Genomic DNA, 24,483 nt, shown 5'->3' with positions numbered 1-24,483 from the left:
TGTATGCAAATTAACTGCTATCTTTGTTGGGTTAATTTGCATAGTCACTCTGATTGGCTGGTGGGCATAGCAGAGTGACACCAATTTGCATGTTTCTCTTTTATTAGTGTAGATGATATTAGAATAGTTCATGGGAATAGAAATCATTCTAAGTCGACTTCCATTCTAAGTTATATTCTCATTAATGTGTTTATAATTCATTTTAAAGATGGAGCATTAGAACTTACAATTAAATATTATAAATGAAAAAAAAAGCACATACTATCTAGCAATGAGTGCTACTGAATTCATATGCAGTGCTTTAGGAGTTCATGAAAGAAAAATCACTGTAGGAATGGTTTCTTAGAACTAAGCCTTGAAAGAAGTGGAGTTTGGATAAGTAGGAAGGAGGAGGAAGGGTATTTCAAGGTGGGTGTACTATTGTTACAAAACAAATTACCACAAAATTTAGAGGTTCAAAACATTTATTATTTCACAGTTTCTATGGGTCAATAATCCAGGTGGGTCTTGGCTGGGTCCCCTAGCTCAGGGTATCTTAGCAGGGTGCAATCAAGACATAGACTGGCATTGACTGGAAGAGACCACCTTTAAGCTCACTCATGTGGATGTTGGCAGGCCTTGAGTCCTCAGGTAGGCATCTCCATAGGGACTCTCATAACATCACAGCTTGCTTCCCTATAGCAAGGACTTTAAGGGATAGAGGATGTCCAAGATGGAAGGCACAGTCTTTTTGTAACCTAATCTTGGAAGTGAAATCCCATTACTTCTGCCATATTCTACTCAGTACAAGTGAGTCGATAAATACAGCTCATACTCAAGAGGAAAGGATTACATGACAGCATGAATGCTAGGTCATTGGAAGCCATCTTAGAGGTTGCTGATTAATGCAGTAAAGCAGGAAAAGAGAGGGCTTAAAAATGCTGATAGAAACCAATTTATTTAAAGACCCCCTGACTGCAAGGCTAAAGAGATTTAATTTTATCTTATAAGCCAGTATTTCTCAAACTTCATTGTGCATGCAAAGCACCTGGAGAGATTGTGTCCAATCAGATTCCTGAGATGAGGCTGCAAAGATTCTAATGCAGTTTATCCTGGAGCAAGTTTGGGAAAATGTATTTATAACAAGTAACAGAGTCATTCTGATGCAAGCGTCCAAGGACATGCTTTGAGAAAATCTACTATAAGCAATAGAACTGTTGGGTTATTTCTTTTTTGGTTGTTGTTGTTTTCATACAAGAAAAATGTGCCCAGGTTTATCTGACCTCACTACAGAGAAATGGATATTAGATGTGGTCAAGGTATCTCTTAAACAATGGTTCTCAATTCCAACTGTATAGTTGAATCACTTAGGGAAATTATTTGAAAATACCAATGTCTGTAATACATCCCCAGAGATTTTGATTGAATGGTGTGAGCAAGAGGTCTGGCTTCCCAGATCATTCAACCTTCCTCCCCAGCCTCTCCGGTTTAAGACCTTGCTACTGCAAGGTGTGTCTCTGGATAAACAGCATCAGCATCACCCCAAGTTTGTCAGAATGCTGAATCTCATGCACCACCCTACATCTACTAAATCAGAATCTGCATTTTAACAAGATTCCCAAGGTGAATTATATGTACATTAAACTTTTAGAGGCACTGGTCTAGGGAAGTCATCATTATTGAAAAATTTCAAAGAGGTGGAGAAATATAAATCAGTTTTTCCCAAATGCCACACAAAATTTATGTTTGTAAAAAGCTCCTGAAGGAATTCTGATGTGCAGCCATGTGTGGGACTCATGATAAGCAATCAGTCATCCCCAAATCAGGTTACAGATTATTTGTGTTACTAATATAATAAATATTCTCAATGAGGTACTACTTTGTCCTTGTATACTCCTTGGAATAAGGCATTGCATAAATTCTTGGTCTGACCATTTCTTATTCATCCACAAGTGAGTTAAGAAATGAATTAATATTTATTGAGCCAGTGTACTTTTTAACACACCATGCGACCTTCATGGTTTATCCACTGCAACCCAGGATCTTGTCCCATACACCTTCAACTCAAGATCAAGCCAAAAAATAAACATGAATTATTAGTGCCTGATTAAAACCGATTGAGCACTAAAGATGAGACTTGTATGTGGTTTTGCCACAAGTCAGTCCGAGGCTTGATCCTGTCTGAACACTGTAGCCACTCTTCACAAACTGTAGTGGCATAACAGGCATGACACTTCCACCAGGCTCCCAAGCAAAGGAGATCTTAGGCATCCTGTGTAGCTAGAAATGGAAAATATGATTGGTCAAAGGGAGCAAGTAGGAAGTATCTTGTGTCCACAAACAGTGCCATTGACTGGCTCCACTTACAAACAGGTCATCCAACATCATGCAACCAAGGTATGGTTTCAGAGCAAGAGAAAAATAGGAAATGGGAGTACACCTCTTCCTCTGCATTAAAGGAGGCCACAGACACTCAAGGAAGAGAATGTAATTTCTATCACACATTGTATATTCTGAAGATATCACAACCTTGAAGAAGTTACTCATTTCATCCTGAAAATGCACAGAGAGTAAACAGGAGAGCCCAAGTAAGGAAATGGACTCAAGGAAATCCAAGTTGTGACCTTCATTCTGGACAACTAAGTTTTTAAACAGAAAATTAGAATCATTTAATTTAAAAGTCAGAAAGAATCTTAAAGGTCAAGCAGGAATCCCTCCACTCAAATTATATGTTCATTAGATACTGATTGAATAAATGGTCATCCATTCTCAATTCAAATATTTTCAACTAGAGGCCTAGTGCACAAAATTCCTACACAGGGAGGGGGGCGGGAGGTCCCTCAGCCCGGCCTGCACCCTCTCACAATCTGGGACCTCTGGCTCCTAATGGCTCACCTGCTTGACTGCCTGATTGCCCCTAACTGCCTCTGCCTGCCTTCCGGATCACCCCAACCCCTCTGCCTGCCTGCCTGATCACCCCTAACCACTCGTCTGCCTGCCTGATCTCCCCTAACTGCCTCTGCCTCAGCCCCCACACCTGGGACCCAAGCTTCCCTCCCTCTGGCCAGCCACAGGCACCCAGGACCCAGGTGGCTTCGCCCAGGCCAGCACCCAGGACCCCAGGTGGCTTCACCCAGGCAGACACCTGGGACCTCAGGAGGCTTCACCTGGGCTGGCTGCAGGCACCCAGGACCCGGGCAGCACCACCTGGGCCCCAGCTTTGTCAGGAAGGACGTCCAGAATGATGACCAGAAGACATCCAGTCTATCCAGTCTAATTAGCATATTACCCTTTTATTAGTATAGATGGACATTCTTATTTTTTAAAAATTACTTCTTATATCAAATCAAAGTCTGCTTCCTTATAACTTTACTAGAGGCCCAGTGCACGAAATTCATGCACAGGTAGGGTCCCTAGGCCTGGCTGGTGATCAGGGCCGACCGGGGCCTTCCGGCTGCCGGCCAGGGCCTCCCTTCATTCCGCACCGCCCCCTGGTGGTCAACGCACGTCATAGTGAGCAATCGAACTCCCGTCTCCCAGTCGAACTCCTGAGGGGACATTTTGCATATTAGTCTTTTATATATATAGGTATATTGGGTTTTGTTCCACATTCTGAAACAACACAGACTAAGTTCTACCTTTGTTTTTTCAAATGTTTGAAGGCAGCTATCATATCCAGCCTTTCAAGCCCTATTTCTCTATACTCAATACCTTCAACCATTCTGTCTCATAAATTTTAAACTTCTGAAGAGGAGAATTCAAGTTTAATATATTTTTCTGGTTCATGCAATTCTCAATACTGTGACTAGCATGTAGTGGGTAGTCAATAAATATGAGTTGAATACATGAATTAATATCTATGTGTTCACCTGACTATTCAACATGTCCACCTAGATGTCTCAAAGATACTGCCACTCAACTCCAAGACTTAAATCAAGATCTTCCTTCCAAAGATGGCCCCCTCTTAAACTTTCCTATCTCACTGAATAACATCATCATCTCAAATTCATGCACTTCTCTCCATCCTCCACTACCAACACTACAAAAACTGCCATTTTTTTTCCTTTGAATCATTTTACTATCCTTTTGAATAAACTAAATAAACTAGCTGGTCTCTGGGGCCTTCCAATATGTCCTCTCCACAGCAGCCACAAGATTTCTTGAAAATACAAATATGATCATGTTATATCCCTGAATTCCCATTGTTTACAGGCAAAAGAGCAAATGACCAAACATCCTTAAAGTGACCTCTAAGACTCTGCACAGTCTGACCCCTGCCGGAAGCCAATTCCAGCATGTCAGCAGGGCTGAATCATCTGGAGATGGCTGAGGGCATTTCCCCAAACCTGAAAAAGATGAATTAAATGATTGCTTGCTGCCAGACAGCTGAGGGTATCTTAATCTACATGTTATTGCCTCCTACTGGCCAAACACCTGAACAGCCATAGGCAGTTTCACCAATCTGACAATGGACTCTGTAGACTAAACCCTGGCCTTTGAAGTGTATATCTACCTTGCCTTAGGACAAATTGTGTTATTAAATAGCAAGGGTTCTTGAGACAAGGAGAACTTGGTTTCTTTAGCCAAGCTCCTCTGGGCCCCCAAATGCCTTTCAAAATTTTATCTCTGGACTCTTTAATTAATTTACATACAGTACTTCTCCAGATTCCTGAACCCTTCTAGATGCTGTATTAAGACCACCGACATTAGACCCCTTCTCACCTCCACTGCCAATAATTTTTACCCCTCTCTTCTGCATTGTCTATGCTTAAACAGACCTTCTTCCATTTGCTTGAATGCACCCTCCCACTCCAGGGCCTTTGCACATATTATTCCCTTCCAATGGACACTTCTCCCATCTCCTCATCACCTATTTAATTCCTACTTATCTTTTGGATCAAAGTTTACACATCAATTATTCAGAGACATCTTAAGATCTTCCAAAAAGTTCAGAGTTTAGCTTTTAGGGTTTTTAAAATATGCTTTCATATATCAGTTTGTAATATTTCATTAATTTCATTAATGTCTATTTTCTCACTAGTTTGTAGGCTCTGAGAAGTCAAGAACTTTATCTGCTTTTTGCTTATCATTGAATATGACAAATTGAAATTTATTTGTATGATTAAATGAATGACTCTCGTAGATTCTAGGATTTCCCAGAATTGGGTGAGCATCACTGACTCTCAGCCACAGTAGGGCCCCAAGCCTTGCCACTTTGGAGTAATCTAAGGGCCAAGGGTTTTCAGAGGCCAATGATTTTCACCCACTCTCTAACTGTCTGACATACTCAAAAGGTCATTTGGGGGCACACAGGTCAACCGAAAGGGTCAAAGCATTCTTAATATTTCTGAGCCAATTCCTGCCTAGGGACCCAGGTAAGCAAAACCCACCCAGAGAGAGAAGCTGACCAGCTATGAGAAAATCAGAGGAGTTACAATTATTATTTTTTCAGTGACTCCTGGCTGGACATATGATGAGCTCTTTGGGTGTTTTGAATTTTGAGTGGATATTTTCAGTCGCTATATTATTAAAATACACAAACCTATGATTATGGGGATGCATATTCTCATCCCTCATGTGTGTACTGAATACATTCAGTATTCCTCATGCGGTGCCACATTCTGAGTTACAAAAACAACCAAAGCTCAATTTCTGTCCTCAAGGTGCTCTTTCTAGCGGGTAAAACAGACATGAAAATAGAGACTTATTAACAGAGGAAGGAGAAAACAGCTGTGAGAACATAGAGAGAAAAGCAATGGCCTAGAACTGGGAACGGGTTCTCAGAGGAGGTGATGGAGCTAATAACAGAGAAAACACCTGCTACCCTGAGGTAACATATGCTTGGAGGATTCTTAAGATGACTCAGAAAGGAAGATGAGCACCCTCAACAGTCACACACACACACACACACACACACACACACACACACACACACTTAGGTATGATGTTCTTAGTTTAGATAGATGATAGATGATGATAAATGATAGATGATAGATAGATAGATAGATAGATAGATAGATAGATAGATAGATAGATGATAGATAGAGATAGAAATAGATGGAGTAGATAGACTAACAAACTGAAAGCTGATTAAAAAATCATGAACCTAGACTAGACACAGCCTCTTCTTGTGGGGAAGCTATTGTTTATCTGAGCTTTCATGGGGGCTTCCTACCGACAGATGTAGTAAATTCCCTATCAAGTAAAGCTTAGAGATGCCCAAAATTCTGCTACTGTACATCTACAAAAGAGACCAGCAAAATTATAATGGTATGGGTTGAGAAGATAAAGAATTAAGAAAAGCAGAGGGGAAAGGGAAAGAACATTATTTTCTTGAATAACAGTCACTCCCATTAACTTTCGGTTCTTATTTAAGAGCCCTCCCAAACCTGGGATTTCCCTGAATTTGGTGCTGCAGGGCACTGACCTCCTCCCCACCCTGCTAATGGGAAGTGTGAGGAAATCTGGAGAGACTATTAAGAAAGTAATGTGCTCTACAGGGAGGCAATAATGCCACTGGGACTGGCCATGAACTTCCACTTCTGTGTGTTCTTTGATTTCATTTGGTTTGAAATATTGAGATTTCTTCTCAGATATGTCAGCACCTTATAGCCTACAATAACTCTATAAATCTTTATCCAGGCTGATCAAGTTGTTTCAATTCATGGAGTTGTTTTCAGTCAGAGCAAGAGTGTATGTTTTCTCTTGTGGAGTATAAAAAATTCAGTTTTAAATGGAGCCATTCTATTTTTTGATTCTCTGGAGTTGTTTCTCTTCTGGAAGTTTGGGAAAGAAACAGCTTTCATAGTTATATCAGCCTTCCACACTTTTCTCTTTATATCAATCAATTCTGCTGTGGTAACAAACAGCACCAATATCTCAATAGTTTAGACAATGAAAATTTACTTTTGCTTCTGTTTTTACTACAACTTGGTGCCTACAAGGTGTCTGCCAACCTCTGTTCCCTGTGTCTCCCCATTCCAGAATCCATGTTGAAAGATAACAGTATTTGGGACACACTGTTCTCATGGCAGAGGAAAAAGAACAAGAGAGCTGCTGGCAGAAACTCTAGAATCCAGAGAGATACTTCTTAAAGCTTCTGCTCAGACATGACACTTATCATGTCCACTCATATTCATTGGCCAAAGCCCTCCTGTGACCAATCCCCAAATCTACTGGGCAAGGACTCACACCCTTCCCACAGAAGGCACTGTAAGACAGACGTGTAACAATAGTCAGGAAATGATAATCCTCTCACATAGAAGGAAGATCAATTGCTTCAGAATAATGAATCAGACTACAATACCCTTTGACTCAACCCAACAAGGGGAGTTTCTCCCCATGTCAACTAAAAAAAGGAATTTCATATAATTTCTTTCTTCTTAGAATTGTTACAAAACTCTGGGGCAAGATTTGTCAAATTGTTCTTCAGAATATCCTAGTCCCCCAATATGTTCACAGTTAAGCAATTTAAAAGAATTCCATGGTCCAATAAGTTTGGCAAATGCACTATATTAATATCTCTGTTAATATTTACAATTCTTTATTATCATATTAAGTGCTCTGAGAATTCCTGCTGTAAAGATACCTACTTAACCCAGGATTGGCATCAGAGAACTATTTCTATAATGGCACATCCATTCACATCTCATGAGATTCTAGTAGCTAACACTGCCCTAAAGGATTATGGGAGAATCCCCCAGATGGTTTCTTGCTGTTTCCTTAATGCTGTGTGTCCAGATTGAAGGACTTCTAATGATGTTGAGAGGAGGTGTACAGGAGGCCAACAGGTCTGTACAGGCTTTCATTTTTTTTTTTTTGCTAAGATCAAACTCTATGTTAGGAATCTGATACTACTCTTTGCCTACTGAATTAATCATAAAGATTCAGACTGGCTTTTATTTCTTGTGCAACAAATATAATTTGAGCCCTACTTTGTGCCTAGTCCTGGGCCAAGCATTGAGTACATAGTGTGAACAAAATAAACATGGGCTTTGCCCTCATGGACTTACCAGTTTTAGATAAGAGGAAACAGACATAAAGCAAACACAGGAATAAACAGCTAACCTCAAAGCAGTGGCCACCCATTTCTTCTTGAAATGCTCTCCATGCTTAGCTTCTGAGATGCCGCGTTTAGATGCTTTTCCTCTCCCATTGTTTTTTTTCCTCTGCCATGAGAACAGTGTGTCCCAAATACTGTTATCTTTCAACATGGATTCTGGAATGGGGAGACACAGGGAACAGAGGTTGGCAGACACCTTGTAGGCACCAAGTTGTAGTAAAAACAGAAGCAAAAGTAAATTTTCATTGTCTAAACTATTGAGATATTGGTGCTGTTTGTTACCACAGCAGAATTGATTGATATAAAGAGAAAAGTGTGGCCTCTCCTTCTCAGTCTCCTTCACTGGCTCTTCCTCTTCTATCTGCTTCTAACTATAGAGCACCCATAGCCCTTGCTGGGTCCCCCTTCCCTTCCGTTATCGCTCCCTAGGTGATCTCACTCATGCTCATGGTGTTAAATTCCGCATATGTGCTCATGATTACCACTGGTTTGGCTCAGTGGATAGTGTGTCAGCCTGTAGACTGATGTAATGAAAGAGAATATTTTATTTAAAGAAATAATGCCTCATCTTTCTGCATTCCCAAATAACCAACCTCAGATGAGAGAAAACAGCTGCGTACATTGGCGTGAGGTGAATACTTAAGTTTAAAAATGCTAAGTCGAGTCAACATCTTCCCCTGTGGTCACAGAAGCTGTCACAAAGGTTTTATAAATTGCCTACATTCCCGCACCCCATCTGGTGATGCTGGTATGTTGCAGCCATGGATGACTTACTCTTCACAATAGTCCCACATGGATCTAGTCCCTACTTTAAAATGAAAAGATTTTTTTTTTAAGTGACAGGGCTTGTCTCTAACTCTCCCACCCAACCAGAGCAGTAACTCAAGCGCATAATGCTGATTCCTCAATTTAGCTACAGGACCAAAGAGGGGGTCAAAAGAGGATGACTGCCTGGATTGCAGAAAGATTTTTAACCAGCAGTTCTAATAACCGCATCTCTGGTCTTTATGTGAATTTTGACCCTGTTTTTTTCCAAGCCTTTCCCAAGGCCTCTTCTACCAGTCAAAATGAGCTAGGTTTCACACACTGTTAGAAGAAAAGAGGACTGATGGAACCTGAGTATTGTCTAGAGGGAAGCTGAGAGCCTTTTTGTACGTGATGATCTGCCTAAGTGAGTTGGGGTCCCTGATAACCACACAGGGAGGCCCTCATTGTAATGTGGCCATGGTCTCCATGGCATAGCTGCTTTGTGTGTGTACACAGAGGCAGCTTTTCCTCATCTTGTTTGCCCTAAAAAAAAGTTTGTCCTTGGCCTCTCCATGCTTGAAGCTTAGGATTTAGTCTATTGACATAAGGGGGAAATTGTCTGGATTACATCTCTTCCTCAAAAATAAACATTTTTAATTGCCATAGTTTTTTAAACTATGTCTTCTTTTTCTACTAGTATCCCTTCCCTATCATTCTTCCCTGGATAAATACATAGTTTGTGCTATAATATTTATTAACAAGGGACCCTCTGGACCAACAGTAACTTTGGGAGTTCTGCTGGGCATTTGGTATGCTGTCCAGCTGAGTCCCCAAGCACATTGTGAGTCAACACAAATACAGCAGATGGTAAGTAGAGACAACAGTTCCCCTCCTAGCGTGCTGTCACTATGACCCTCAGCTCAGCCTCTGGGTCACCAATTCTGGGACTTAAGCTGGCACTTTTTATTTTATTTTTTTAATATATTTTATTGATTTTTTACAGAGAGGAAAGGAGAGAGATAGAGAGCTAGAAACATTGGTGAGAGAGAAACATCGATCAGCTGCCTCCTGCACATCTCCTACTGGGGATGTGCCCGCAACCCAGGTACATGCCCTTGACCAGAATCGAACCTGGGACCCTTCAGTCCGCAGGCCGACGCTCTATCCACTGAGCCAAACCGGTTTTGGCAAGCTGGCACTTTTTAAAAGAAGATATTCTGACAGAGAGATCATTGTCAGTTGAGTCTTGCAAAAATCCTCTTTCCATGTGCTCTACTAGTCCATCTTGGCATGAGCTGTTCCCTATGCAGTTTCTGTCATCTTACATCCCTGCTTTTTCACCATGGCCTGAACACTGCTCTCAATTTAGATCAATACTGTGTGCTTTGTCATGTGCCATGATTTCACTCCCCATGCATTTCCATTTGATATATGCTGAGGTTGTTCATGATGCAGAGCCGACTTGCTGCACATAGTATTCCCTTTGCCCTCCTTTGGTAACTTCCCAAGTTCACAGTCAGTACTCAGTCATGCACGTGTGCAAACCCTTAGACAACTTGACAATTAAAGCCCTGCCAACTGAATAGCTTGTATTTCCATTCAATAATCTTTTCATTCACTCATCCTAAGTGTCCATTACACAGCTCAATGTTAACAGCCCTTTAACTTGTCACATCATGTTGTACATAACAGCACTCGCATTCTAAACTAGGCTCTAACACAACAGAACCATGGAAATAATAAACAGCCATCAAACTATGGTGTCTCTAGCCATGGTGAATATGACAGATGCAGTACAGGGTGGGGCAAAAGTAGGTTTACAGTTGTTTGTATGGAAAATAATATAAAGGTTAATAAATAATAATACAAGAATAAACGATGTCATGAACTGTAATCCTATTTTTGCCCCACCCTTTATTTACCCGAGTCCTTGTCTCTATACCCATTTTCAGTTTCCAATAAAGACTCACCGCAAGCCCCAGAAAGTCAGAGGTGCACAGGGTGTGGCAGTGGGGCAGCAGCAGATGCAGATGGGTGATCAGGGCACTGGGCTATGGTGACCCAAGCTGCTATAGGAATATCTGCTCAAATACTAAATTTACCACTTAGTTGGTTTAGGAACTCTCTTCTTTTAGCCCCCCAAACTATCATAGTGTCTTTTTTACTTATTTTTTGTTGTTATTATTAATCCTCACCCAAGGATACTTTTTTCCATTGATTTTTAGAGAAAGTAAAAGGGAGGGATGGGGAGAGAGAGTGAGAGAAACATCGATGTGAAAGAGAAACATCAATTGGTTGCCTCCCATATGCCACTTGAGGGGTGGAGGGAATGAACCTGCAACCCTGGTAGGTGTCCTTGACTGGGAATCAAACATTTGGTGTGAAGGTCAACACTCTACCACTGAGCAGCACACCAGCCAGGGCTTTTTTTCTTTTTTAAATCTACACAACTGCCTTCCCCAAAGCACACTAGAGTGTGTCCATGTTTCTCTGCCATTGTCTCCTCAATTAGTCCTTTTTCTTTAGAGCTGACCCCATGTTTGGAGATTTGGTATGCTTTCAGCCTCATTTCTTTGTCTTCCCAACCTGTGATAAAACTAAGTGAAAGTACTAAGTATGGTAGCTCAGAACCCAAGAACTCGGGGGGCACCTATGGAATTGTGTCAGGGCAGGAAGGTCAACCAGAAAGAGCATGGATAATGCAAGTTTTTGTTGGTGGCTATGGATGCTATTGGCATGGAGGATCAGTCTGTCCTGGCAGCTGGGCCCACCACTCCCCTTTCACAAGGGAAAGAGAGTGAGGCCTTTCTATCTCCTTAGCAGCATAGACCCAACCCAGAAGATAGGATCATCTCACTCTCTTCCAGTTGAGGTAGAGCGGAGAGGGTCTCACTCCCAGGGAGGCCTCCTGCAGCTCACCCCTCTCCCTCTGATGGAAAGATAAAGGCCTTTATTTACTTCGCTGGGAAGATGAGACAGAGAATTTCCCTATGGCTCTGGGAGAGCCCAGTTATGCCACCACCTTCTGTCCTGGGAGACTAATGCCACGTTGAAGATTAATATAAGATGAATTCCACAGCTGTATAGTTCTAAAATACAGAATTTGAGCTTCTTATAAGCACTGAAGCATCCACATTCTACTTTTTTCTAAGTCCCTGTCACCAAAGAAACACAAAAAACATTTATCTTCTCCCTATCTCTGACCTATATACCAACCCTACTCCCAACCAGGAACCTTGAGTGAAATATTTTTCTCTATTTTAGAGGAGGAAAATTAGGAGTGCTTTTTATTTGTGTGCAGAAAAATAGAAAAAAGGACGAGGGGCTTTTATTCAGGTTCTTTTAAACTAATAACCAATCCAAGTTTTTCTAGCATTTTCCTCTCTATTGGGATATTATTGGATGAAAGTAAAAAATTACCATTAGTTTGTTTTTTATAAATAGACTTCTACCAGCAAAGGCAAAAGATTAGTCTCTTCTCAGCATAAAACTTTCTGTTTTGACCTCTCCATGTTCTAACTGAGGCCCCACAGCTATTCCAGCAAGCAAGGGAAATCAAAGAAGAATTCCAGTGACAGAATAACTTTATATTCAACCCACGGCTCTCTCTCTCTCTCTCTCTCTCTCTCTCTCTCTCTCTCTCTCTCAGCAAATCAGCAGTTCCAGGAGAGCAGAGGTAAGTCATCCCCTCTAAATACTGGTGGTCACTTCAGGGCACTGAACACATTTTCACTCTCAGTGGTAGGTCTCCTCAGATGACTGTGATCTTCTGTGAGCCTGGGATTTACTAGAGAAAAAGAGAGAGAGAGGAAGAAAAAAAAGGAGGGGAGGAAGGGAAAAGAAAATACATAGTTGAAATACAGCAATAACCCATTACTCTGTGGGTCTGGTGTGCTATAAGCTGCATTCCATCTCTCACACACACAGTGATGTGTTGTCCAGTGTAAGGAATCACATCTGGTTAGCAGCCACCCTGGCTGAATTCTACCTCTCAGAAGAGAGTTGAATAGGGCAGAATTTGGATCTTGAAGGTCAGGTTAGGATTAAGAGGAAAAACCAAGGACCATAGACTTAGCCCATTTCAATCAGTATAGAAGGACCCAGCGGACAAGGACCATAGCAGCTAGCAAATATTTACTAAGCACTCAGTAAGTGCTCTGCACTTGTAGGAGTTCAGGGGAGCAAAGAGATGGCTGATGTTGACCTAAGCAGGCCCTCACACCCTCTTCTTCATAAGAGACCATTGTGAGCAATCACCAAGGAGGAGAGCCATTGAAGGTCCATTCTGTTCCTGGAGAAAGGACAAGGAACAGAAGACTGGCAGAGCCATTCAGTCACAGGTGACAGACACCTGGCCATAGGCTTTGTCTTATCCCCTGAGGACAACACTGTAATAAGCCCTTGCTGCACTGCATGGTTTATTCTTTGTTTGACCAATGATCTCTTACCCAGAGGTCTTCAACCCCAGCTGCACATAGAATTACCTAGGAAGCTTTTTTTTAAAATCCTGATTCCCAGGCCCCACCCCAGATTAGCTAAGTCAGACTCTTTGGGGATAGTACCTAGGCTTCAGTACTTTTGAAAACTCCCTAGGTGATCCCAATGTGGGGCCAAGATTGAGAACCAGAACCACTGCCTGAAGATAACTGTCCTAATTTCCTCTCCAGTTGTTCTCTGCCTCCACATTCCTCTTATCTAAGTTGTTATAATTCCCTTCTTTTTTCATTTGATCTACTCTGTTCTTTCAGCAGATAAGTCTATCATACTCTACTAAACCTTTTCCCATGCTTTAACTTTGCTTTTTTTCATCTAATTTTCATTGCCCGCTCCACTTCCTTGGTCTTCCCATTATGTTTATTTTGTGTTGTGTTTTATTCAGTCCAGCATCAACATTTATGGTGTGTTCTATATGGGCAGAGTACAATAGTAGGCACTTAAATGCCACTAAGAATTACATCAATACAATAATTTTTTCTGTAAATTCTGCATGACAGTTATGGGCTCTTGTCCTGTGGAAGAGTGGCATTTTAGCACAGTCTATCTCCCTTCCCAGGAAGTAGCTCTCTTGATATATAAATAAAAGATCCAAAGTAAATATATTGCAACAAGCAATAAAAAGAACTTCCACAAATGGAGTAAAGAACCATTAAAAGGTATGGTTCCTTTTACCTTGATTTTGTTTTTCAGGAATCAAGCCAGATGCCTGTTGGAGCAACAAGAAATGTTTGTTCCTTTTAGTAGAAGCAAAATTTTACAGTGCCAAATGACAGAATGGGAAATTAATGACCGTACCATATACTGGCATAAGAGGAACCAAGATGGCTCCCTGAAATTATATATCAACAAGGAGACATCTATGACTCTGGTCTCCAGAGCAACTTTATTCAAAAGGCCAATTCTCCCTGGAGAGTCTTGAAACCACCGTGAAAGAGGACGGGTCTTATTACTGTGCTGCTCTATGGGTGGTGCTGCTCCTCTGCCTCCAGATAGGTCACAAACCAAATCCTGCCCTTCGCAGCTTCCACACTGTCAGCTGACCGCCAGTGCAGTCTAACTGTAGATCTATCACAAAGTGTACTCACGTCCATTATTTCATGACCGTATGAAGTCATATTATCCCAATTTTATTGTTTAGAAAACTGAGGTCTTGAGAGGGTAAGTGATTTGCAATAAGTGATAGTGTCAGGCACAAATACAGATTTTCCAAGCCTTTCTAAGTACAGTAGTCTCTGAACTACGGCATAGCTACTTCTTGAGAACTAGAGAAGGCACTGAAAAAAGAGGACCCCCCGCCAAGTTCCAGGACCCCGACCAGTCTTATAGGTAGTGTTCTGTCTGAGTCTTGTCTGAGCAAAGGTAGGGCTGCTTGCTCTTAACAGTCTGTGCAAATTCAAAGAAATGGAGGATGAGCTCAAGGAACTCACTTGAAGAACAGAAAAGCAGCTCTCTTCTTGAGATTATGGGAAGTGAACGCTGAAACATAAATTCAAGGGCTTGCTAAGGTCCCTAACACCTCAAATATTTCATTTTTGTTTCTGTTCTCAATAAACACATCTTCCTCCATTGCTATATAATCCATTGGCTGATTTGCCTGGGACCCACAAGCAGCACTGTGGCCCTGAAAATGAAATAGTAATGACCTCAGCCTTACAGCCATCTCTAGACATCTTACAGAAAAGCAGAAAGCACTTGTGGCAGTTTATATATTAGGGTCAGCAGTCTGTTTCTTAACCCTCCTCTGTCTGGTGAGGCTGAAGGGAACAGAAGTTTCTATAATGATATAGTCTATCTTTAAAGCCACAACCCAAAGACCTGGGGTCCTTCCTATGGTCATGATCTTGGGAATGAGCTCCTCACTGGTCTTCCTTCGCTCTCCTGTATGTTGTAGACAGCAACTCACATTCAAGTCAAGCATCCTGTGGGCAGAAAAAATCATTTCATTTCAATCAGCACTTCTGAGGAGCAGTATGAGTTCCACAAGAAGTTTGGAGGGATTACCTAAGAGATAAAGACAGATCGAGTAACAAGTGTGAGGCAGCACTTGTACATCATAAAGCACTACATGCAAAGGCAACTTCAGAATTGCTGAAGAGTAGCGATCTCATTGGAAGATGCCTCGGGAACTTGCCTGAGGCTATATTTTCATAATCTGAAGACGTCAAAATGGGAAGCTGATGGAGATGATGGGGAAGGATGGATAAATCCCTCCAAACCACTTTTGCCTCTGCTATTAACCACTCAGGTCTCAGGCATCCTTGTTTTTATAAAAATATATCAAGGAGGAAACTAACAAATAGCCAAGCAATGAGTCAAGTGTTTGCAAATATCATTTCATTTATTCCTCACAGGCTGAAAATAAACATTAGTTCTCCTGGAAAATCACATGAAAAAACAGGCATCCCCCAGGTCATGGGAAGATGTGGCTAAGTGCTGGCCTTGACATAGAAAGAATCAGCACAAGGAACAGCCTGCACAGAGCCTGAGAAAGGTAGAGTCCAAGGACGAGGCCCTGGCACACTTTCCTACCTTCCACCTGGGCACCCCAAGAAGGGCTACATTTGTATTCAAATTCCATCTTGCTCCTGCCGTGTGACCTGACCAAGAAGGCCAAGGTGTGCTGCAGGTCCTGATTCTCCCAGACCAGGCACGGCACAGCTTCTAGACACCCACTGCCCTGAGCTTCTACCGCATCATAACTGGTTACCTCCCCACTACTGTCTTCTATCTCTGGCTTTGATTTATTATTAACATTGACTCACTCCTAGTCAGGCCTTAAGGAAGGTTGCTTTTGCCCATTAGCAATCAACTCTTAAAATTGCCTCTAACCTATCGCAGATATAAGTCATAGTCATAAACATAAGCACATTCTTGGGATTTTTCAGAATGACTTTCTGAATAATTTGGGAGAGCTCAACAGTAATTATCTAAGAAGACAGACTTCTTTGAGCCTAGCTAATTGTTCTTTTGCTATTAGTGCAATTTTAAGCCCACAGCACTTCCTCCTGCCTCAGGGCTTTTTCTTACATGTCCTCATTTTTTTATAAATAGAATAATCTTTCTCTACACATGCCCCCTGATACCTGGTGTATCAGGCAGAGGATACTCTTGAATTGGTGATTGAGAGAATCTAATGCAAGGGGCATTTACAAAGATGTGGGCAGGTGTTATGGATTAAATTATGTCAAAAAAAAGAAAAGATATGTTGAGTTCTCACCTCCAGTAGCTTGGAAATTGACCTTATTTGCAAATAGGATCATTAAAATTAATATAATTGGTTAAGATGAGGTCAGGCTGGAGTAGGGTGGGTCCCAAACACAATATGACCAACATCTTTATGAGAAGCAGTCATGTGAAGACAGAGATGGAGAGAGAACACAGTGTGACCAGGAAGGCAGGGACTGAAGTGACACACCACAAGCCAAGCCAAGAACACCAAAGATTAGAGCAAAGCACCGGAAGTTCAGAAGGGACAAGAAAGAATCCCCCTACATGTTTCAGAGGAAGTACAGCCCTACTGACACCTTGATTTTGGACTTCTAACCTCCAGAACAGGGAGGCATTACATTTCTATTGTTTTAAGCCACCCAGTTTGTGGTTCTTTTAAGGCAGTCAGAGGAAACTAATGCAGCTGGGTTGTGGGAAACCAAAAGATATGGTGAAACACCCTGGGTCTGACAACAAAGAAGCCACTGCCACCCTAATCCTGAAACATGATGTAGAGGAGCCGTTACTGGATGCTGCAGGTGGAGGAGAGAAGCTATAGCCTGCAGTTGAGGAAAGCAGCCTCTGCCAATATGCATTCCTGCAAGAAGTAATGGGTGGTAATAACAACGTACCTCACTCTCCTCCTCTCCAATCTCCTAATAGTACCTCCCACTGGTCAAACTAAATGGCATAGCAGAGAGCAAGGGAACCAGGTGGATGTTGTCCATTAAGGTCAGCCTCCTAGAGTAAGAAGTAGAGTAGACCTGGAGGGACAAAAAGACTCCATCTAGCATAGCTGGGTAACTTCTGCTTTGGAGTCTTATCTGTAAAGTCACGTCTTTAGGGAAGCCTTCCCTTACCAGATCCTGGCCCCAGTAACATGGTCTCATATTACTTCTGCTTCTACGCAGTACTTATAACAGCTGCAGTGGAGGAATTCATTATGCAAATTATGCATTAAGTGATGACTAGGTCTCATGCTAGAACATACGTTTTATAAGAGGAGAGATAACATCTGCCATTTACCAGTGAATCTTTAGGATCTAGTGAGTAGTAAAATGACTAAATTATAGGATGTGCCAAGAGCTAAGAGCCTGATATAAAAAGATGAAGTATGTAAGTCCAGAGAAGCTGCCCTGAACAACTCTCAAAGAGCTATAGAGAATGGGCATCATTGTGTCCATCAGGTGAGTACTGATGATGGATTTTGTCATTTCAAAGAATGAGACCACCCTGAGTACTTGCTAATGGTCCTCTAGGAATGGTGGTAGTGGCAGTTGGGTAAATGAGATGACTCAAGGTAAGGAGAGCAACTACCATGAGATCAAGCAAACGAGCTTGCTTCTATCTGAATTTCTTCAGGTCAGTCTGGTCCCAGTCACATGCGGGAAAACAAGAAAGTTTAGGTGGGTCTCTCCTCCACTAGCAAGGGAATTTAGGTCCTGCATCTATCCTCAGATGTTGGGTGCTAAGGCAGTTGGGTAAATGAGATGACTCAAGGTAAGGAGAGCAACTACCATGAGATCAAGCAAACGAGCTTGCTTCTATCTGAATTTCTTCAGGTCAATCTGGTCCCAGTCACATGCGGGAAAACAAGAAAGTTTAGGTGGGTCTCTCCTCCACTAGCAAGGGAATTTAGGTCCTGCATCTATCCTCAGATGTTGGGTGCTGCCTTTGCTCCTGCTTCTTTGCATACCAAAGGATCCTCCTCCCAGCGTCTGTTGTACCCTCTAGTTTCCATGATTAATTTACCTGTTTATTTCAAAATTGCATAGATTATTGTTCTTGAAATTCAAAAGTGTAGGTCCCAAAAGTTCAAGCATGCCTCTGTTTTGAAAACATATAAATTTAGGCTGTCATAAACTGGAAGGTAGTGGTGGTTTCTAAGTTTTTTTTAACAATATTTGGCTCTATGCAATTCAACATAGGTGACCTATCTTCAGAAAAGACAGATGAGCTCAATGAAGATCAGGAAACTGGCTCAAATTTGGAAACAATATTTCATTGGCTTGCTCTTTTACACTTGGGTGAATCACCCTTATGCAGCTATCCAACTCTGCCTGGAGGGAGTTTGCAGTAAACACAAAATCATTACAACACCCGTAGTCCATCGATCTCCTTATTTGATGGTTCTTTTGATTACAGCTGTAAATATCAATAATTCTCTTCGCATTGACTGTGACATCACCACAGAGCATATAACAAGTACATCTAACATGAAAATGGAGCATAATATCAAATGTAACTTCTAAGGCAGAAAGCAGAAACCTTGTTATCAAATAAGCTGTCTTAACCTTTTTTGAAGTGTCCTTCCTTATCTGGACCACATTATCAATCTTGAAGGTGGTACTATCATGCCAGTAACAGGCTATAAGCTCTGTGAAACTCCTGTGATTTGGCCAAAACCCCTCATGGGAAACAGAAAAGCTGCCGACAAGGGCTGATTTCCTCAGTCACAAATGTGTCACAGAGAAGGTGTTGACTCAGAGGAGGGACCAGGCAGAGGGTGAATTCAGAGGCAGAGCTATCCCAAGTGGAGCCATGCAGAGGAACTGCTCGCTCATCTATCTCACCCTCTTCTGGACAGGTAAGGTAGATCCTGGAAACTCAATCAAGTAAGACTAGCAACAATGAGGCATCAAGAATGCCAGGGCCAGGAGCTCATGGACAGTGCCCCTTACTCGATGATTGTAGCCCCAGTTCTCACTGAGCCCCTCTCATGTCTTTGCTTTCAGGAGTCATGTCAGCTATCGTGTTGGTATCTCAAGACCAAGTGGTGACTATGTCCTTGGGGATGTCTGCCACCCTCAGGTGCTCCTTGAAGGGAGAAACGATCAGTAACTACTATATCAGCTGGTACAGGCAGACCCAGGGTAACACAATGACTTTCATACACCGAGAAGGGGGCATGTATGGCAGTGGTTTCTTCGGCAAGTTCCGGGCTAACATTAATGATTCAAGCAATGAGGCTGAGCTTGAGATCCTTAAAGCATCAGAAAGAGATGAAGGAATTTACTACTGTGCCAGCGACTACCACCCTGCTGCTGGCCCACTTCTAAGCAGCTCAAAAACCATAGAGATCTATGTAGAACAGCAATTCCAACAAGATCATGATTTCCTCTTTAATAAATAGTTTAAAAAATGGGGGCCAGAGAAGGCTGATATTACTGCCTTTCCTTCACCCTTGGTCACTCATGAGCTCTCATATTACTCAGAGAGGCAACCTCCAGTGGGGTGTGGCCCACTGTGGGACCGGAGGAGAGACAGAGCCAAAGTCAGGAGTTGTAGCATTCACTGTACACTTTTAACAGTTTTCTTGAAGCTTTATAAAAGATTTGGCCACACACTAAGTGCTGAGGGCATTAGATTAAAGGGGCACTTTCCAAAATATGACTACAGGTAATGGATGTCCAGTTTCTCCCCCAATCACATACGCCATGAATATAGCTGTTCTGGAAGAGAGGGGTTGGAAAAGTAGGGACACTCCCTTTCTTCAGCATCAATAGTATGCACTGCATGCCATCTTGCCCAAAATAGAAGGCAAGATTCAATCTCTGGCATTCTGTATTGTTTTGATGATTAGTGATTGAATATGGCCTTTTGACCTCCCTTCCTTCTCTACCTCTTTACTTCTATCTGTGCTAGAAATAAAGCCTGGAGAATTTCTTTCTTATCCTTCTGTGGACAGCTCAATTTAAACTCCACTTTTATCTTAAACAATGTACTTTCCCAGACTTAGATGATTGACAGACTATTCTGAGGCAAAACCTGTGGCTGTCCTTCTGGCCTCATCTACAATATCTATCACTAACCTTATAAAATACCTCATTGGAACTTTCGGTGGTGATGGATATGTTCAGTAACTTGATTATGGTGATGGTTTCATGGATGTACAGGTATATAAAATTTATCAGACTGTGCACTGTGAATATGTGCAGTTTATTGCACATCAGTAAAGTTGAAAAAATATTTTTTAATTTAAAATAAAAAAATTGACAAAGCCTCATTAGACTACTTCAAGCAATGTCTAGGGAATACTTTCTTCAACTAACCCTTCTTACCAAATATTCTGCTTTCCATAGAAGTGCAAAAAGGCTAACAAGTTTGCAGACACACACAGTTGGTTCCAGTCAGGGCTCCTTATTGTTTCACCAAGAGTTATTCCCAAACCTCCCACCCCTCATGATCCTGCCTGGCCTTTCATTCATAGATAGATAGATAGATAGATAGATAGATAGATAGATAGATAGATAGATAGATATACATAATGTATATAGTTATAATATGTAATTATTCTGTGCATTTTAGCCATGATCTCATGTGCTCTTCTCATTTATCTTCCCAAACAGGTACATTTCCAAGAATCTCTCTTTTCAACTCTCCATTTCAAGCCCACTCACTCTGTCCTAGTGTCCTAATTCCAACATAGGCCTGTACCTGGCCTCTACCTCACTACCCCACCCTGTTGGATGGTTTCTCTGGTGAAACTATCTCAAGGTTCTGAATATTGACTCTGCCCTTGGGTAAAATCAGGTTCTCAGATCCCTCTCCAGATTGGGCACCCTGAGCCCTACATTCCTGAAAGGGAATTTGGACCCAACTTTCCTGAGATGTATCCAAGTTACCACACAGGCCCTATCATACTCATCTAGCCCACTACCTGCTATTCATATCCTGTTGTTCTTCTTTAAATCTATGCTAGATTTAAAGGTGAAGAGCACTTCCAAGACTAAAGGGTACAATTCTTCTCCCTGTTTGAAATCATGACTTTGGAAAAGGAATGACATTTGGAAGCTAATTATGCAGATGCTGTCAAAGTTTTGGTACCATGTTGTTATAAGGTTTGCAAGATGGATTCCTAGGAGGAGACCCAGTGGATCCTCTGACAGAGACTTGGAAAAACATGTTTGAGCAGGAAGAGGGAAATATCCTGGCAAATTCATAAAACTGTATGTTAGCTGTGATAACAATTAGCATCTGCTGAGTACTTGTTATAGTCCAGGCACTCTTCTGAGCACTTTACATGTGTTCTATTATTTAATCCTCTCAACAACCATATAATACACTTTTTATTATTATCCCCATTTTATAAATGAGAACATGAAGGCACAGAAAAGCTAAAGTACTTGCTCAAGTTTCCACAGGTAGCAAGGGAAAGCAGCAGGTTTCAGACTCTGGAGTGTGTGCTCGAGGACGATGGGGTAACCGTGGAAAAGGCCATCTCCAAAACGTTAGAAACAAGGAGCAACATAGCTGTGCCCTCACCACCAGACATGTTCAAACTGATGCTCATGACCATCTGTCAAGAAATTGGAATAATGGAACAGTGATCCAGATGATCTGTCAAATGTTTTCTAACTCAGAGATTTTGTGTTCCTGACATAAACTTTACACTGTCTTCTAAAACCATCTAGGGCAGTGGTTCTCAACCTTCTGGCCCTTTAAATACAGTTCCTCATGTTGTGACCCAACCATAAAATTATTTTCATTGCTACTTCATAACTGTAATGTTGCTACTGTTATGAATCGTAATGTAAATATCTGATATGCAGGATGGTCTTGGGCGACCCCTGTGGAAGGGTCGTTCGACCGCCAAAGGGGTCGCGACTCACAAGTTGAGAACCCGCTGCTCTAGGGTGAGGGCTAAGGCTAGGATTAAGCCTATGGTCTTAGGCGACCCCTGTGAAAGGGTAGTTAGACCGCCAAAGAGAACCACTGATCTAGGGTGAGGGCTAAGGCCAGGATTAAGCCAAGGGCTATGATTACAGTTAGGTTTAAAGTTAGTGTTAAAGCCTGAACTAAGGTTCTGCTTAGGGTTGAAAAAAGAGTTCCAACTTCACAGTGTTGTTGTAAAAAGCTAATGACAGAAAGTAAGTAAATTGAGTGGCACATATAGGGCTAGTCAATAAAAAATGCTACATATAAGAAAGGGGAAACTAAACAATGAAATAATTGAGGAAAAAAGTGAACTAAAATACTGAGTGCCGACAAGATGCAGCCACTTGTTTTTCATCTTTTCCCCCCATTTTATTGTGGTGACACTAGTCAACAAAATTATACAGGTTTCAGGTGCAAAATTTCACAACACATCATCTGTATTGTGTGTTCCCCATCCCAAGTCAAGTCTCCTTCCATCGCCATTTATCCCCCCACTTCTTCCCCTCCTTTCTCCCCACAATCACCACATTAAGGATACCACCACTTTTCAGGTGTGGACTCACTCAGTCCTTATAACCCCATGAGGTTGTTATTCTCAGCTCCATCTTACAGATGGGAATACTGAGTCACAGGGGGACTAGGTAGCTTCCTGAAGGTTACAGAAGCAAAGCCGAGAACTGGGTCTGAGTCAAAGGCTGCCTGTCCTGGCACTGGGCTAGGGGCTGTGGGATATACTAAAAAAAATGCATCACCTGTAACAATATCAGAATGAAAGAACAGCTGGGAACAAGTGTATAAAGTCCAGTCATCTGTGTGATGCCGGGGGTGCCTTTGACTCCTTGGCCAGTCCCAAAAGAAATTGCATCACCTGTAACAATATCAGAATGAAAGAACAGCTGGGAACAAGTATGCAAAATCCAGTCATCTGGGTGATGCAGGGGGTGCCTTTGACTCCTTGGCCAGTCCCCACAAGGGAGTGGGGGTGGAAATAACTAACTCCTCCCACTTCCCAACTCTCCCTCCCCTGGTTTCAAATACCATTTGCAATTTCAGCTGCCAGGCTGCTCTCCAGAGATGCCTCATTCCCTTGGCTGAAGGAGGACAGCGGCTACCCGCCGCATGGGAAATGACCCACATATCCCTCCTTCCTGATGCCTGTGGAAGGCAATACCTTGTCAGACTCCCTAGAGTCTCTGGGTCACTAATGCATTGACCGCCTTCTCCTTTCCTTCTCAGGGCCCTGCCTAGAATGGCAGTCCAGGGGTCTGGGGCCAGTGGGATGAGAGCTGGAGAAACTCCATGGGTCTCTGGCAGGTCCACAACATTGCTAACTTTACCATCCACAGTACAGTGAGGCAGAGTGTCTGAGTTGGTCTTTTCCATTCTCTCTGTTTTATTATCACTTATACCAAGGCAGCAAAGGCCTCAAGATCTGTTGTCCACAGTTCTCTGCATTCATAATGAGCAAACTGACGCCAGAAAGCACGGCAGTGATGTAAGGTGCAGGAGCCACCATGTGAAAGAGAGTTGAGTTCAAACCAAACTTTGTCTGCTTTAGGGGGAGTCTGAGCCTGCCCCAGTGCCTCAGACAGGAAGTGCTGCCTGACAAGCTGTCCGCACTGACAAGGTGAAGACTCTTCGGAATCCAGGCTTCTTTTCTCCTCTTCCTAATACAGCATATTGCCCCCAAATGTTAATTGAAGTGACAGGAGTATACATCTCTGATTTTTTTTGCAAGGCACTTTACTCATCCCTCTCTGCTTAATTGTCCTCCATAGCATTTATCACTATTTGATGTGCTATATATTTTACTTCCTTATTTATCTGTTGTCTAGCTCTCCACTGGAATACAGCTCCACGAGGCAGGGATTTTGTCTGTTTTGTTTATTGCCTGAGAATAAGTCTGGCACAAAATGGGCAATCAACAAATGTGTTGAATGAGCAAGTGAGTGAAGTATTTAATGAGTGAGTACTATATTCCCTACACTGTACTAGATTCTGGGAATGCAGTAGTGCACAACACTGGTGCTAGCATTGCCCTCTGAGATGCTTTCTCTAAGCCTCATCTGGCCACTAACAAAATGCTACTGACTGTAACAAGAATGTCTGAAGGGTTACTAATAGAGTACTCTAGAACACCGTGACTTACTCTTGGCAAGCAGATACCAATGTGCCAGTGTTCCTTGCACATTCCCTGAGGCAGGAGTCAAATGGGGAAGATAGCAGGCTTTCTCCTTTCACTACCTTTTCTCTCTGTTTAATCCCAGGGCCCAGGCCCTGAGGCTTGAACTATCAGAGAATATTTCTACTTTATTTTTTAAGGGGTTTTGCAA

General features: G+C 42.1%; 2 gene segments (V, D, J or C); both read left to right on the top strand.

The window, feature by feature from the left end:
* Window positions 1-24,483, top strand: part of LOC102264001 — a 287,655-nt gene that overhangs the window by 132,331 nt on the left and 130,841 nt on the right.
* Window positions 18,930-24,483, top strand: part of LOC106724062 — a 51,601-nt gene continuing 46,047 nt past the window's right edge. The window contains 2 exon segments of the C gene segment in view: window positions 18,930-19,079; window positions 19,228-19,539. Of these exon segments, the coding sequence occupies window positions 19,034-19,079; window positions 19,228-19,539 (358 nt within the window).

The sequence above is a fragment of the Myotis brandtii genome, unplaced genomic scaffold (genome assembly GCF_000412655.1).
Source record: "Myotis brandtii unplaced genomic scaffold, ASM41265v1 scaffold70, whole genome shotgun sequence".
Lineage (NCBI taxonomy): Eukaryota > Metazoa > Chordata > Mammalia > Chiroptera > Vespertilionidae > Myotis > Myotis brandtii.
This window is presented reverse-complemented; position numbering and strand designations above follow the sequence as displayed.